General features: G+C 41.8%; 2 protein-coding genes across 2 annotated transcripts; one reads left to right on the top strand and one right to left on the bottom strand.

Moving 5' to 3' along the window:
* Window positions 1-2,295: 2,295 nt before the first annotated feature.
* Window positions 2,296-3,271, bottom strand: LOC6046498 (alpha N-terminal protein methyltransferase 1). The gene has a single exon (XM_038255806.1). It carries the CDS (start codon window positions 3,099-3,101, stop codon window positions 2,310-2,312), a length of 792 nt encoding a protein of 263 aa, XP_038111734.1. The 5' UTR covers window positions 3,102-3,271; the 3' UTR covers window positions 2,296-2,309.
* Window positions 3,272-10,948: 7,677 nt separating this feature from the next.
* Window positions 10,949-14,407, top strand: LOC6046499 (golgin subfamily A member 2). The gene is made up of 4 exons (XM_038254705.1): window positions 10,949-11,074; window positions 11,321-12,745; window positions 12,804-13,040; window positions 13,100-14,407. The coding sequence occupies exons 1-4, from the start codon at window positions 11,033-11,035 to the stop codon at window positions 14,198-14,200; spliced, it is 2,805 nt and encodes a 934-aa protein (XP_038110633.1). The 5' UTR covers window positions 10,949-11,032; the 3' UTR covers window positions 14,201-14,407.
* Window positions 14,408-15,041: the final 634 nt, after the last annotated feature.

Genomic DNA, 15,041 nt, shown 5'->3' with positions numbered 1-15,041 from the left:
GTACGACACTCCATCGATCATCGGCACGTCGGAGGTGAGGATGTTGTAGAGAGTCGGGCTCAGCACTGATCCTTGGGGCACGCCGAAGGGGATGTTGTGGACGGAGGAACGCTCGCCATTCACCGTCACCGTAAACGACCGATTTGTCAGGAACGACTCGACAATCTTGACCAGGAACGGCTGGAGGTTCGAGCGGAAGAGCTTGTAGACCACGGCGTCCTGCCACACGGAGTCGTAGGCCTTTTCGACGTCGAGAAGGATCATGCCGGTCGACTTCCCCGCCAGGAAACCGCGCTTCACCATCTCCGAGATACGGGCGAGTTGGTGCACCGTTGAGTGCCCCGGCTTGAAGCCGAACTGCTCGTGTGGAATGAGTTGCTCCGTCTCCAGGTGACGGTTTATCCGGGCGAGGATCACCCGTTCCAGGAGTTTGCTCAGGCTGCTCAAAAGGCTGATCGGGCGGTAGTTACCTGGATTGGTTATGTCCTTGTTCGCCTTTGGGATGGCGATCACGTTCGCGTGTTTCCAGCCGGCCGGAAAGTAGCCCAAGGCCAGGCAAGCGTTGAAGATTTTGGTCAGGACGACCAACCCTTTTCTTGGCAGCTGCTTGAGGCACGTATTCCGGATTCCGTCTTGCCCAGGAGACTTCCGGTTTTGAGCGTGCGGATGATCGCCTTGACCTCTTTCGGCTTGACAAGGGCGGCCGGAGGCACGGGAGGAGTTGTCGCTCGTATGTGGCCAAGCGCGTTCTCCACAGCAGCCGATGTTTCGGGATCACCTGGTTGCTCGTTGTTGTGGGCAGCGGCGAATGCACGAGCGAGCGCTTCGGCTTTCGCTGAAGGGCTCGCTACGAGGTCTCCGTTGACGTTCAGCGGGGGACTGTACTTGACCGTGTTCCGGAGGTTGCGGGTAAGCTTCCAAAACTTGTTGCTGCCGTTGTCCAGCGTCCTTAATAAGGAGCCGAAGTTTTTGTAGCGGTGTTCGGCGCTTTTGGTGCTGATGACGTTGTTCAGGTGGGTCACCACCTTGTGAAAATTTTAATATCTTACAAAAAACTCTAAATAGTGAAAAATTCATACAAAATTTCGCGTCATTTAAAACCTATATTGCAAATTAATTCATTTTTCTTAGCATTTTAGAAAAAAAGATAATTTGTTAAAAATATTTTTATAGACAACTGAGAAAATTGTTTAAAAATTTAATTGAATGCTTTGTAAAACGGACAAATAATAACTGATATAAAACAATGCAAAAAATAAAAATGTAGAAAAAAGAAATGTCTTATATTTTCAAAATCTAGAGGAACAGCATCTAATTCCAGCGTGCCTCTAATGTTGCCATATCAGCACTTTGACATTCAATTACAGCTCATTAAAAGCGTTTTCAACTGATATCGAGTGATCATTAGCTCACTAAGAAGTGAGCGAGCAAGTTTCTATCAAAAGTTATGCAAACTTAGTTGTTTTAATAGTGAAAATCAGAAAATTGGCTAAACCTGAAAACGGCGCTGGTACTTTTTTCAAGTGTTTTTTTTTGTGACAAGAGCCAGTTAGTTTTCAACTTTAAATGAAGTTGAAAACTTTAAACGTGTTTTTTTTTAATTTGCCATGAAGAATAGGTTTTTTTTTGATATTTGGGCTTTTCGAATATCCCTGAATCAATGCGGTTTCAATTCAAATCTGTTTTATTGGAAATTAGCCTAAAAAAATCAACAATTTCTACATTAGCTCGACCATCCAAGAAAGTTTATGAATGGAAAATCGAACTCTGAAGCCTAATTCGTCCCATCCATTAAGGGAAAACAAGGTTTAACATAATAGTCACATTAAATGTTTTAGTGAAAGAGGGGAAAATTGAAACACATAAAAAGAAGTAACAAATGGCGTAACCAAAACAGTTTTATGTGCAAAAGACAGGCAGAAACGGACAGGAAGATAATTTTGAAACACAGATGATAATGTTCTAAGTCACGCAATCTTTCCCCACGATTTTTAGTTGTGCTCTGTTTGTTAATGTTTTCTGCACCAACGCTCATTCCCTCTCTCTGCGCTACGCGACTGTAACAAAACCATGGTGCGAACCAGTTTCTCCACAACTAAAATGAAAATGATGCTAAATAGGGCTATAAAAAAGAATATCATTTTTCAAACAATTTTTGCAGCAAATATTGTAACAACAAAAAAAAACAGATCGTGTAAAGCACAATATCAAAATAAAACCAATGAAAATACAGTTTCAGTGTGTGTTTGAATATTATTTTAAGGGCCTTTTCTCAAAATTGAACCGGTCTCAAAGTTTTACTTTCCCTTTCAACTGCCATTTATTATCGGCTTCAGCGCAATCATATAAACCGGATACAGCCCCTTGGGAAAGTCCTTCTGGCGCAGCTCCTTCACCACCCTCAAATTCCCCTTCGTCAGCAGCTGCTTCATCAACGCCAGCGGCCTCGTCACCGACGAATCGCACCGATCCAGCTCCGGCTTATCTCCGTTGGTAAAGTTCTCCTTGATCACCATCAACCCATTCCGCCGCAACGCCTTCGTGCACCGAAAGAAAAACTCCACAATGTCCTCGTCCGTCAGGTGACCCAGCACCCACTGGGACCATATCAGATCGTACTTCCCCTCCTCCGGAACAAACTCCTGCAGGCCCTTATTGTAGATCGTGCCCAACTTCCCGCTCCCCTCAAGCTCCTTCCCCGCCGTTTCGCAAAACGCCCCATCCTGCTCGGCCAAATCCACCCTGTCGAACCAGGACATCAGCAGCCCCTTGCTCACCCGTCCAATTCCGGCACCGCAGTCCAACGCCTGTCCCCGGCCCGGCGCCGGTTTCATCTTGAACAGATTCTTCAGAAATTGATCCGACCCACGGATGTCGGTGAACGAGATGCTGCCGAAGCCGCCGAGCATCCCGTCCACGGTCGGCGCAATCCGGGACCAGTACTTGCGCGCATCCTGGTAGTATTTGTCCTCCTGTTTGGCGGTTGGGATCGGTTCCGAAGGCACTTGTTCCTCTTCGGTTGGAGGTGGTTGGTCTTGGTCGACGTCGGTGGTGTTGTTGTTCGCCTCGCCGTTGGCTGTGATGTTCGGTTCGGTTTCCATTTCAACGAATATTCCGGATCGCACACTCACGGGGTACAATTTTATTGTAAAATTAGTTTTTTAAACATGAAAATAAGGAACTTGAAAAGTTGAAAGACCCATGGCCTTCTGAGCTGAATGAAAGTCGGGGAAGTAAACAAACGAGCATAGAAACGCACGCGTTCGCGCGAAGTGGGTGGTGTCATTTTTTTATGTTTGGGCGAGGTTGTTTTGGCAACGGTTGGTAACCAGCAGGGCTGAAGTTTGAGGCAAAGATATCGTATTTAAAAGATGAACAACTTTTCGTTGGAATTTTTTTTAACGAAATAATGGGATGTTACTTTAGAAAAGTCGCTGAAAATCATGCATTCATGTAGATATCTAAAATAATTCTTATGAATATGCGTTGGGAGACTCTACCGAACTATATTTGACCAATATTTGAGATCCAATATAAATTTTACGAACCAGATTTACCAGATTTCCAGCATTCTTTGAAATTACCCCAAAATCCAATCAGTAGGTCTATTCCCGTACTTGCAGAATTGCAGAATTTCTGCAGCTTCTGCAGAATTCTGCAGCCAGCATAAGTCACTTTTTTGCAGCACGTTCCCGTACTTTTCAACTCGCTCTCTTCATCTCTCTCTTTTGCAGAAGTTCTGCAAGGAGAGAAGCCGCAATACTTTTGCCTGGGTAGCGCGTTCCAGTACTTTTTCTGCAATGTTGTACACAGTTGAGTGGATTTACTCAAATTGGGTATTGAAGTTTTTTTTTAATTATTTCAAAACAATTAAAAAATCGATTGACAAAAATGGTAATTGAAAGAAGTTTACCTCTAGAACGGGGACTTATTTTTTATGCAAATCAACATTTTATCTAAAAAAATCAAGCACCATTCATTAAACTAGAAATTAATAATGCTTAGGTAAACATTTTATATTAGAAACAACTCAAAACTTTTACATTAGGTAAACAATTTAAGAAATGAGAATGGCAGGTACGTTTAAAAAACATAATTAAAAAAAGAAAAAGGTTTAATATAGAAGATAAATTTATCAAAATCAAAAATCAAATTATTCGCTCTACAACATTGCCTTGGCGTTCTCGATTGCGAGATTACTACTCGAAACTAGGTGTTCGAAGGCTTGATTGTTGAGGCAATTGCAGAACTCTTTTTACACCGTAGCTTCCATCCACCCCGGGATTCGAACTGACGACCTTTGGATTGTTAGTCCAACTGCCTACCAGCGACTCCACCGAGACAGGACCCAGGGAGACGACTCCTACACCTGGACTGAGCTAACGACCTAACCTTTTTTTAGGTTAGTCCGGGGCCAACATTCACTTCCCGTCCGACGGAAGGCGTGATCAGACAAATCTCGTCTCGAAAAATGAAATGAAATAAATTTATATAGACCATAAATACATGTTTTAATAGCAAAATGTTTGAAAGATAACATAAATAAATAATGATTGGATTTCACATCGAAGAACAACGGTGACGCAGCGAAATTGACAAATAAAAAAAATGAATCACAAACTTTACAATTTTGAAACTCATAAATTTATTAATCTGAAAATTAAGAAATTCGTGATTAAAACTAAAAAAAAAAAATTTTCAAATTGAGGAACTTGAAAAAAATAAATCAGATATTAGAGAAATTTAAAAATGCAAATATTTATTTCTGAAAAAAAAACAATAAATCAGAAATTCAAAGCTTAATAATTCAAATAATTAAAAATTAAACATTGAAAATTTCAAAAAAATCTTAATATTCAAAATTTGAAATAAAAAATAAAGGTTTCTAACTTAAAAGTTCCTAAACTTAAAAATTCAAATATTTTTAAATTCGAAATAAATGAATCAAAAGTTTGATTATTTCAAAGTTCAGAACACCAAAAATCCAAAAGTTACAGTTTAAAAAAATAATAAAAAATTAAGAAACTAAAAAAAAACTAAAATAAGTAAAATTTTAAAATTCTGTACATAAAAAATGAAAACTCAAATATTAAAAACATAGAAACAGTTCGTACTCTATTTTCCGAAGAACTCGTTAAAATGTTCAATCTCTAAATCCTCTAAACCTGATTTTCTAACGACTCCAAAAAAAATGTACTTTTTGTGATTCAAGATGGCGCATTTAAGAATTTCCGAATTTTAGAATTTAAACTTCCTAAAATTTAAGAATTCGACTAAATTACATCACATTTTTTGTTTCAAATAAGAATACAAATTGGTAGCACCGTTAAAGGTACAAATTATTATTTGGCAATTAAATTTACCTATTATTTAAACACACATATTTAGTCTATTCAAAAAGTTATCATTTCAACACTAAAAAATATCGCTATATCATTTACATTAATGAACTAAGCATGAAATCGTTAACACAAAAAATCGTTCTAAATAAAACCAGACATAATAAAACTAACTACCCAAAAAAATCATCAATTCAAAATATACAAACGTCTCTTCAAAAGACTAATTCAATTTAGTGATAATAAAAAAAATAAAATATTACAACTACCTAATAATAAAATGCTTGATTTCACCAAAATTGCAAACTTTATGTAAGCGTGTACTCAACATCCATCACACCAACTTGCAGTCACTTTTCAACAAGAAATAGAAGAGAGAGCTTGCAGAAAAGTACGGGAACGGTTTTGCTGCAACTTCTGTCTCTCTCATTGCAGAAGTTCTGCCTGGGAAAAAAGTTACTTATGTTGCAGAAAAGTACGGGAACGCTCTGCTGCCGATTTCGTGCAGAATTGCAGAATTCTGCAGTACGGGAATAGACCTAGTATACTGCCCATGTTCGCATAAATGTCCCATATGCAAAAACAGCAAGCTGAGAAAAACGCATTTCAAGTTTGTCCCACACATAAGGCTACGTGGTAAGTTTTCACGCAAAAACTGGATTTCCTCCTGATTTCTAGAACAAACTACACTGAAAATAAGCCACACTTTTTAATCAAGTGTCCATACATATGAATGATTGAATAAAGCCACATCATAGATCTAATTGGTTTGTGTTTCAACATCAATCCAAATTACAATCAAATGCAATTGTTTGGGCGATTGACTTTTTGATAATTTTTTACACGTTATTTTCATTCGTGTGGCTCCAAGGGGCAAGAAACTCCAAGTATAATTAGATAATTTTTTAGCCCCTTGGGTGGCTCAAGCTTTTCAAGTGTTTTTCTCATGAATTTGTCCCACTGTCTTGAACTATTTAAAGTGATGAGGAAAACACTTGAAATTGATCTTAAGATTAGCATTAGCATTAGCATTAGCATTTTAGGACGCCCTATCCACGGATGGCTCCACAACGCTTATCCCTCTGTTTGGTCTGGTTGTGTTAGACCCTCATCCGGAACAATAATCCAACACGGGAGATACCATGTCTTCATCTTTTGATGAGTGTGTAATACAGCCCAGGGCATAAGGGGTCCTCGCCGGGTCCAAGCTATCCTTTGGGGAACGGAAGGAATGTTAGTAAACACCTATCTAAAGTGCGCAAGGATCCCTGCGTCACCTTAGTGGTATAGATGTTTGTAGGGTGGTTTTGGACTCAATGTTAGTAGGAGAGGTAGAGCCCTAGGATATACCCCGAAAGGTATTGCGGGCGAATCAAGTAGAGTTAGTTTTTTATTGTTAAACATATACTTGTGACTGTATAGTGTAAAAGATGCATGATTTATATTTTTCATATTTTAAACCACGGCAGAAACAACGCGACGAAGCCGTGCACGATTAAATCGACTGTAGTATTGTAGTATAAACCAACCATTTTCTCTGGTGAAAGCAATGCTGATCAAACACAGTTTTAACTTGTCTGTTGTTAAACTCAAGCTACCAACTGTAAGAGTAAAGAGAAGTTAATATGTTCTTTTAAATTTTGATGTGTTTAAGCGAAATACGAGGTTATAAATGATTTATCACATCATTTCAATCTTGATTTTAAACTCTTACAGCGATGCGGAGTAGATCTTGATTATTTATTTATTTGTTTTATTTAAATGTAAGAGTTAGAAGTTAATTTAAACGACCGATTGAAAAAGCATAATTAGTTAACATTTAATTTATTTTGTGTCATGGGATTAATCAGCATATTTATATTTTGAAAAAAAAAATGAAGCAATTTTAATCGAAAGTCCTCACCAAGGATTTTAGCTTCAGCAGTACAGTAAAAACAACCCCCTACTCCATGTGCATTATTTGGATCCATCACCAAACCCCGAAGCAAATTAAAATCTACGCTTGGAGATTAGGAGAAAATTAGAAAGTTAACCACCGTACAAAAATCTGCGGAGGTAAAATTTTGATAGCTACAAACACATTTAATTCCAAAAAGTATGCAGCAGTGACCCTATGGCAACCCTTCTGTGGAAATTTCCGGATCCACCTGATCCACAAACGTCATACACTGCAGAAGCTTCTGTCGTTCATCCCAATCTCACTCACACACGCGCAAAGCAACCAACATGAAACGAACTCACCAAATTCGCCTTCGGTTGATGTCAGCAGGCAAATGCATCCAGCATTCTGGCCTCCTAGTGGCAACAGATCTCTCGGTGTCCCTTTTTGATTTCCGCCTCTCTGACATAATTTTCACTTTGAAGCGGGCCTGCTACGAGGTCCCACTCACACGCACACTAGTCATCCTCGAACCAAAGCTACGAGCAATTCGCGACGTGCCGGATCCGATCGCGCGTCACCGCACCACCACCAAAGCAAGCGCGTTGTATGCTGAACCGCACCACAAACAACATCCTGGACTTGCCCGAACTTAGTGTTAAAAAACAAATTCTCATTACGATCCATTACATGGAATCAAACTAAAAAGTCTCCTCTCTTTATCTGTGGAACTTGCCACTCACATCCACACGCACACATGCAAAGCACCTGACCACTTTTCGCTGCTGCTGTCAAATTTCAATCGCCCGGGTGGCGTAGCACGATCCCCTTCTTCCATCAGCAAAAAGAAAAATCACGAAAAACTCGAATAATTCCCCAAATTTAACAAAAACACCTTGCAATTTGTAATATGGTGGCTCTACAATCGGTCATCAATTGAAATAATGAGAAAATACTACAAAAATTAACACAATTTTCAAAGAAAAACACGCGACGCGAAGCAAACGTGACCGGTCCACAAGGCAGCGTTGCCAGAACTGACACTTGAAATTGATCTTAAGATCTACACAAAACAAGCAATATTCAAAGTCAAAGTGATTTTCCACTTGAATTTAATGTGTCCCACTGATGGCCTATCTACAATCACTTAACTTAGAAAATTTCACTTAGCTTAGGAGTTTGAATCAATGGAAATGAATCTGATCTTCTACAATGAAAAGGAATAAAATTAGAAACTTGACGTATGTTTTAGAAAATGTCAAAATCAACGGTAAGTTGACGTTTCCATATCAAAGGTAAACAAACAACTGCATAGCAACGTATATCAGCCCAGCAAATTTTCTATGTTGATTGTGGATGACGGCCGTAAGTTGTGTACATTTTCTAAGTTTTACTTTACTTAACTATTCTAAGCTAAGTGATTGTAGATAGGCCATGATTGATTAAAGCGCGATTTGATTTTAAATCCACAGTACAGATCCGGATTTTAAATCCGCAGAACGGATCCGTATACGGATGCGGAACAGTGTGAATGGCTGCATATGAAATGCATTGGAGAAATCGCGTCCGCACTGTGCGTCCGTACTGTCAAATTTTGTGCGGATGCGGTATAATGTGAATACACTTTTAAGCGGTGTATGCACATCGGAAGGAACCGGTCAAGAAAAATTTCAAATGGGCAGCAGCGGCAGCAAAAGCAAGCCAGAGAAGGTAAAGAAAAGCCCCAAGAAATCGCTCCCTCTCCTTTGTTCTGCTGTTCGTAAAGCTCTGGGATGGGATAAACAGAGAGAAAAAAACCTATTGTCAAACTAAACCACTTTCAACATGGCCGCTTCTGTCAACCTAAACCAGTCCTTTCTTATTAGGAGAAAATGAGAAGTATTGTAATTTGAGTTGAAAAAAAAATTAAAAAAAAATTAAATCAATTTCACAAATAATTGTAAATTGCATTAATAGATTGTTTAAAATATTTTCAATTGAAAGGCATTTATTTCTATCATACACCAAATGTTGACTTATCAGCATTTTCATTTTAAAAAACAATACATTTCATGAACTGACTATTCTTTTGCCCATTTAAAACTATTGTTATTTTTTTCGCGTTACATAGAAATGTCATCTAGATTGAACAATATTAAACCTGTGATTCCCATGAAATTAAAATGTGGCGTGAAGAAACAACATCGTACTGGATTTAAAAAGCAAACAAAAATAATGGCCACAGTTTAGCCTATTTGATTTTTTTTCGCACTTTTTTATTTCAACTCATTGCCACAAATTGAAAAACAAACTTTTTTGCTCTTTGAAGTGAATGAATTGGTACAAATTTGAATTCTTGCCAGCCATTTCTTTCGATTCTGACACCTTAGGGCGTGCGACCTATGGAATGTTAACTTTCTTCAAAGTTGAGTAAATATTGCCGTTGAATTCGACGTGCTCCTCTTTGAGGAACTGGGAAAGATTTATTTACTTTCTTTGCGTAACGGGACAACGACAGTAGCAGATCTAGGAAAAAATCTCCCCTCCCATTTAATGACTTGCAGGCTCGCTTGTAGGCTTTTTAGGATTTTTTTAGATTGAAGTAAGAAAACGCATTTAAATCGTATTGCATTTTTCACATCCAAATGAAAATTAAAAAACTTACTTATAAAAAACACATAAAAAATGAAGAAGTGAACATTTTTGACTCATCTTTGATTTGCCAACCATTTCAAGTGATTTGTATCCGGCAGCTCCTTATGAACGGATCCACCGTAAAACGATGGAACATAAACTCAGGATTCTCCACCCACGTCCAACCGCAAATTTTAACAGCCAAATTCAAAAAAAAATCTGCGAGGAAAAACTAAACAACATTTCAACCAAAGAAAGAGTCATCCGCATGCTTGAGCACTGAGTTGAAAAACATCATCAAGAAAATTTGAATTGTCAAGCTATCTGAATCACAGATTGCTTGATATTTGTTTTCGAACACAAATTTTCTTGCAAAAAACAGAAGAAGAATACAAACGTAAACACTCAAAAAGAAGACTCTATCCAGCCGTCCCGTCCCAGGTAAAGCTATTCTAGATTTCATTGGTAAGTTTTCAAACGAGCACTTACAATGAACTCAAATTGATGAACTCTAATGCATGTAAAATGTCACAAACAGGAATCAGGGAGTAGGAAGTAGGACGCGAATGTCAAGAAAATGAAGGAATTCGACGAAAACCGGGAGAGAATTGAGCGAAAAGAGACCGGAAATGCTCATTTTTCTCTCAATTCTCTCTCGTTTTGCACAAACGATGAACGTTTTGACCGAACGATGATCATTTTGCTTCGTGCGTGTTTGAAAAGATCTCAGTGAAATCGAGAATATTTCTTGTCCCCTTTCCTTCCGATCTGCATACTAGCCTTGAAGCTGAAATCTTTTCTGGAGTTTTTTTTTTTGAAAAGGTCCAATAAACCAAATTTTCAGTTTTTGCGTTTTGGGTGTTTTTGAAACCGCCTTGAGTCAGAGGTGTTAAAAAACACCCAAAAAGCAAAAATTAAAAATTTGGTTTATTGGACCTTTTCAAAAAAAACTCCAGTTTTCCTCTTTTCCAAAAATTTACCTTGAAAATTTCTCTTCTATGGTCTCACCCATGCAGCAAAATTCATTTGTTGACATCTCCGATGCGTTGGCTACCAATCTTTCGTATGCCAAATTTTATAACAGTTTCACCCCCTCACCCTCTTCCCACCCGCAAAAAAATATTGTTCGAAAGTGGGGTTGCAGTGCAGTGTCGTGCGGGAGAAAAGTTATTGCACAAGTGTCACAACAAAAATAATAATCATGGCAGACAAGGCGGAGAAAATTGCTGCGGCTCGGAAAAAGGTACGATATTTTGCTTTTTAAACAGGTGATTTTGGCTTGTGAATGTGTTTGCTTGATTTATGAGCGATTATTGATTAAAATTAGATGGGTTTCGGCTTGGAAATTCCGGATTTTGGCGTGTTTTACGCGAGAAACAACATCCCCTTTTCACACTCAAAAGTGACGGCAAATTTGACACGTCAGCCTGCTTGTGCTGGTTGTCTGGAAATTAACTTCTAATGCGCGTTTTAATTTGTCTTCGTCCAGCTCAAGCAGTACCAGTCGAAGCAAAAACAGGACTCGGTTCCGCGGGGCAGCGAACCAAGTTCCGCCCGGGAGACTCCCGTTCCGGCCCAGTCCAGCAGCAGCAGCAGTTGCTTCAGCGATCCTCCAGCGGCGCATGTTCACGAGGACATCCAGAACCAGAATCACCTGCCGGCGTCGTCAGGTCCTTCGTCGTACGGTGGTCCGGCGGTCGCGAGCTACTTTAACAATGGGGGTGGTCATGGGGTGGCGGATTTCTTCGCTATGGAGCCGCAGGTTGCGCGGCCGGATGTTCCTCAGATGGAGGCGAGTGTGCACAGTATAAACCGGATTTCCGACGGGATTGGCCAGTTGATTGCGAATGCTAGTGCGGATTTGGGGCCGCAGAATACGATTCTGGAGCTGGAGTCGGAGAAGGCGGAGCTGGCGAGGACGTTGAACGCGCAAAAGCTGGAGAATGACGAGTTGAGGTTGCGGCTGAGGAACAATCAGTCGACGGTGGAGGAGCTGCGGAATGAGATCGATAAGCTTAGGGTGGAGAACAGCACGAAGGTGACGAGCGAGCTGGGACCGATTCAGGAGCAGCTGCAGATGCAAACGCAAGCCGTTGGTGTGATGGTGGGGGAGAAGGCTGAGTTGATGGGCACCGTTAGCAAGTTGCAAAGCTTGGTGAAGGAGCGTGCGAACGAAAATGACGAGCTGCAGAACCGGCTGAAGGCTTCGCGAGCCACGGTGCAAAAGCTGGAGAAAGAGATCGAATCGATGAAACAGTCCGGATCGCGGTTCGAGTCGCTCGAGCGAACCATCGGCGTGCAGCTGAACGAGTTTCAGGAGGAAGCTAACAAGTTCCGCAAGCTGTACGAAGATCTGCAGGAAGATTTGGGCGAACACAAGCAAAAGTTGCTTGTAAGGAATCAGGAATTCCAGACGGTGCAAAAAGAGCTGGAACAAACCCGGTCCGACCTCAGCCTGGCGAAACTCCGCATCGAACAGCTCTCCTCGGACGACGACCTGGACTTTAACGCCAAAATCGAAGCGTTAACGCAGCAAAACTTGATAAAAGCCCAGCAGATTAAAGACCTGCAGGAAATTATCAAACAAATCGGTGCCGAGCGGGACCAAAGCAACCAGCAGTACCAAAATTACGTGCTTCATCTGAACAAGGAGGTCACCAACTTGGCCGACAAAATCCGCGAGCTGACGGAGGAAAATAACGACCTTTCCAGCCGGGAGGGCGATTTGGTGCGACACGTGGGCGAGCTGGAACGGCAAATGCAGCAGCAGCTGAGCAAGGAAAAAAAGTACGCTGCGCAGCAGCAGGAAGAGGACAAACAGCCGGAAGCGGGTGACCGGCAGGCGCTTGAGGCGGAGGTTAAGCTGCTGAAGGAGAAGGTTGCGACCATGGAGGTCGAGCGGGCGGAATATATGGTGAGTAACAAGGACAAAGTTAACTCTGAATTTGAAATAACAATTTTCACAATTTCAGAAGCAAAACGAGTCCGTTGAGCTGCTCAAACGTGGCTACGAGGATGGGCTCAAAGCGCGTGAGGAGCAGATCGCCTCGCTGCAGCTAACCGTGGAACGGCTCCAGCAGGACAAACCGGACGTCGCCCGGCTGATGGCGGAGATCGACAGTGGCAAGGTGGGCGCGTCCCGTGCCGTCGCCCAGAACATGGAACTGAAGGCCCAGCTCGAGGAGATGCAGAAGGCGTTTGTGCAGATTGTAATTTGAGCTTAAGTGAAATTATCGAAGAAAATGTCTAATAGCTTGTTATTTTGCAGAGTAACGACAAGCTGGAACTGACGGAGAAGCTGCAAACCGAGCTGCACCTCGGCAAAGAGATGAAATCGACGTACGGTCAGCTGGAGACGGAACTTCACTCAATCCGGGAGAAGCTCCACTATAAAGACGAGGAAATGATTCGATTGGCGCATGAAAATACCGAACTTAACAAGCAGCTGCTGCAGCAGAACCAGGAAATTGACCGGCTTCGGTACTACGAGTCGCGCGCCAGCGATGGCAACGTCCTGCAACTCGAACTCCAGCGCGCTCAGCAGCAACTTGAACAAATGCAGCGAAGCGACCACGGTGAAAACGGATGCGATGGTCACGGTCACGAAACTCACGACCACCACCATCATCATCGCGAAGAATCAAACGCCGGACACGACCAGACCGATCTGCACCGCGAAATTGACGTTCTCCAGCAGGAAAAAGCCGAACTGGTGAAGGTCATCAACAACTTCCAAGCCCGCGCCAAGGCAAGTCCCGGCCACGAAAACCACGCCGACCAGCCGCCACTGGAAGCCAGCGAAACCATGTCCACCGTGAGCATTCCCACCCACGAAGCGATGGAAAAGCTGCAGGAACGCTTCCGGCGAACCATCCTCGAAGTCGCAGAACTAACCGACGAAAAGCAACGCCTCGAGCACCTGGTCCTGCAACTCCAAGGCGAAACCGAAACCATCGGCGAGTACATCACCCTGTACCAGCAGCAGCGGCGCCTCCTCAAGCAAAAAGACATGGAACGGGACCACCAGCTCCTGCAGCTGGCCAACGACCGGGAAATGATGAAGCTCAAGCTGAAGGAGCTCAACTATTTGGTGCACCAGCTGGTCGCGGAAAAGGGCCCACCCCGGCATGACCACGACCACCACCACCACCACCACGAAACGGCGAACACCCCCCTCGTGGACCTGCCCACTCCGTCGCCACCGCTCACCGAAAACGGTGACAACGGCAAGCCGGCGGTGCACATTCGACCCACGGAGACGGCCGGCCGGATATTGTCGCTGCTGACGGACATCAAGGAGGCGAACATCCCGTACGGCAGTGGCGTCCAGCACTGTTCGTGCTGCTCGGGGCGGTTGGAAACGGTTTAGGGATTTAGACGGGGGGTGGGCTTAGTCATTAACGTTGTTCAGTGCAGTGCGTGAAATTGCATTGTTTTACAATAAGGGTGTGCAATCAAGATCGTGCCGCGCGCGCAGAAAACAATAGCAAGCAACAACACAGTTGTGTCAATATTTTATACCTTAAACAGGGGGAAAAGCATAAAATAGAAAGGCTTTCTACAGATTCTGGCAGAATTGTGTTTTTTTTTTCCTTTTTGATGACAACTCTGTGATAACATTGGCAGCAGGACTTGGACGGCGAAAAAATAAAAATATAAATATTGAAATTACAAGCCATAGTTTCAACATTTGCATGGAAAAAGTGTTTTAAAATGCATTTTTACACTATTTCAGTTGTTTTGCAATCATTCGTTTAAAAAAATGTAAAATTTGACGAAAACAAACATTTAATATAAGCGAATTTTTAAATTGATTTCAACTCGTCCAATTTCCCATAAGTTTGCCTTTGACAGCATTTCAATTCTGGAGTTTTTTTTTAAAAGGTCCAATAAACCAAATTTTCAGTTTTTGCTTTTTGGGTGTTTTTGAACACCCCTGACTCAAGGCGGTTTCGAAAACACCCAAAAAGCAAAAACTGGAAATTTGGTTTATTGGTCCTTTTCAAATAAAACTCCAGAATTGGATGTAAGGGCTTACAGATATAAGCTTAATTACATTGCTTATAACTGAAAATAGAATATTTTTTTCAGTGTGGTAGATGTGGTAGATGAGCTAGGTTGGTAATAAGAATTAATAAAATTAGTACGCAGTTTCCGCGTACGATCATTTGAGACTATTTGAATTGTTAATCCCGATTGCTTGGGACTCG

The sequence above is a fragment of the Culex quinquefasciatus genome, chromosome 2, assembly GCF_015732765.1.
Source record: "Culex quinquefasciatus strain JHB chromosome 2, VPISU_Cqui_1.0_pri_paternal, whole genome shotgun sequence".
Lineage (NCBI taxonomy): Eukaryota > Metazoa > Arthropoda > Insecta > Diptera > Culicidae > Culex > Culex quinquefasciatus.
The sequence above is the reverse complement of the archived record's forward strand: the minus strand, read 5'-3'. Positions and strand labels throughout refer to the sequence as shown.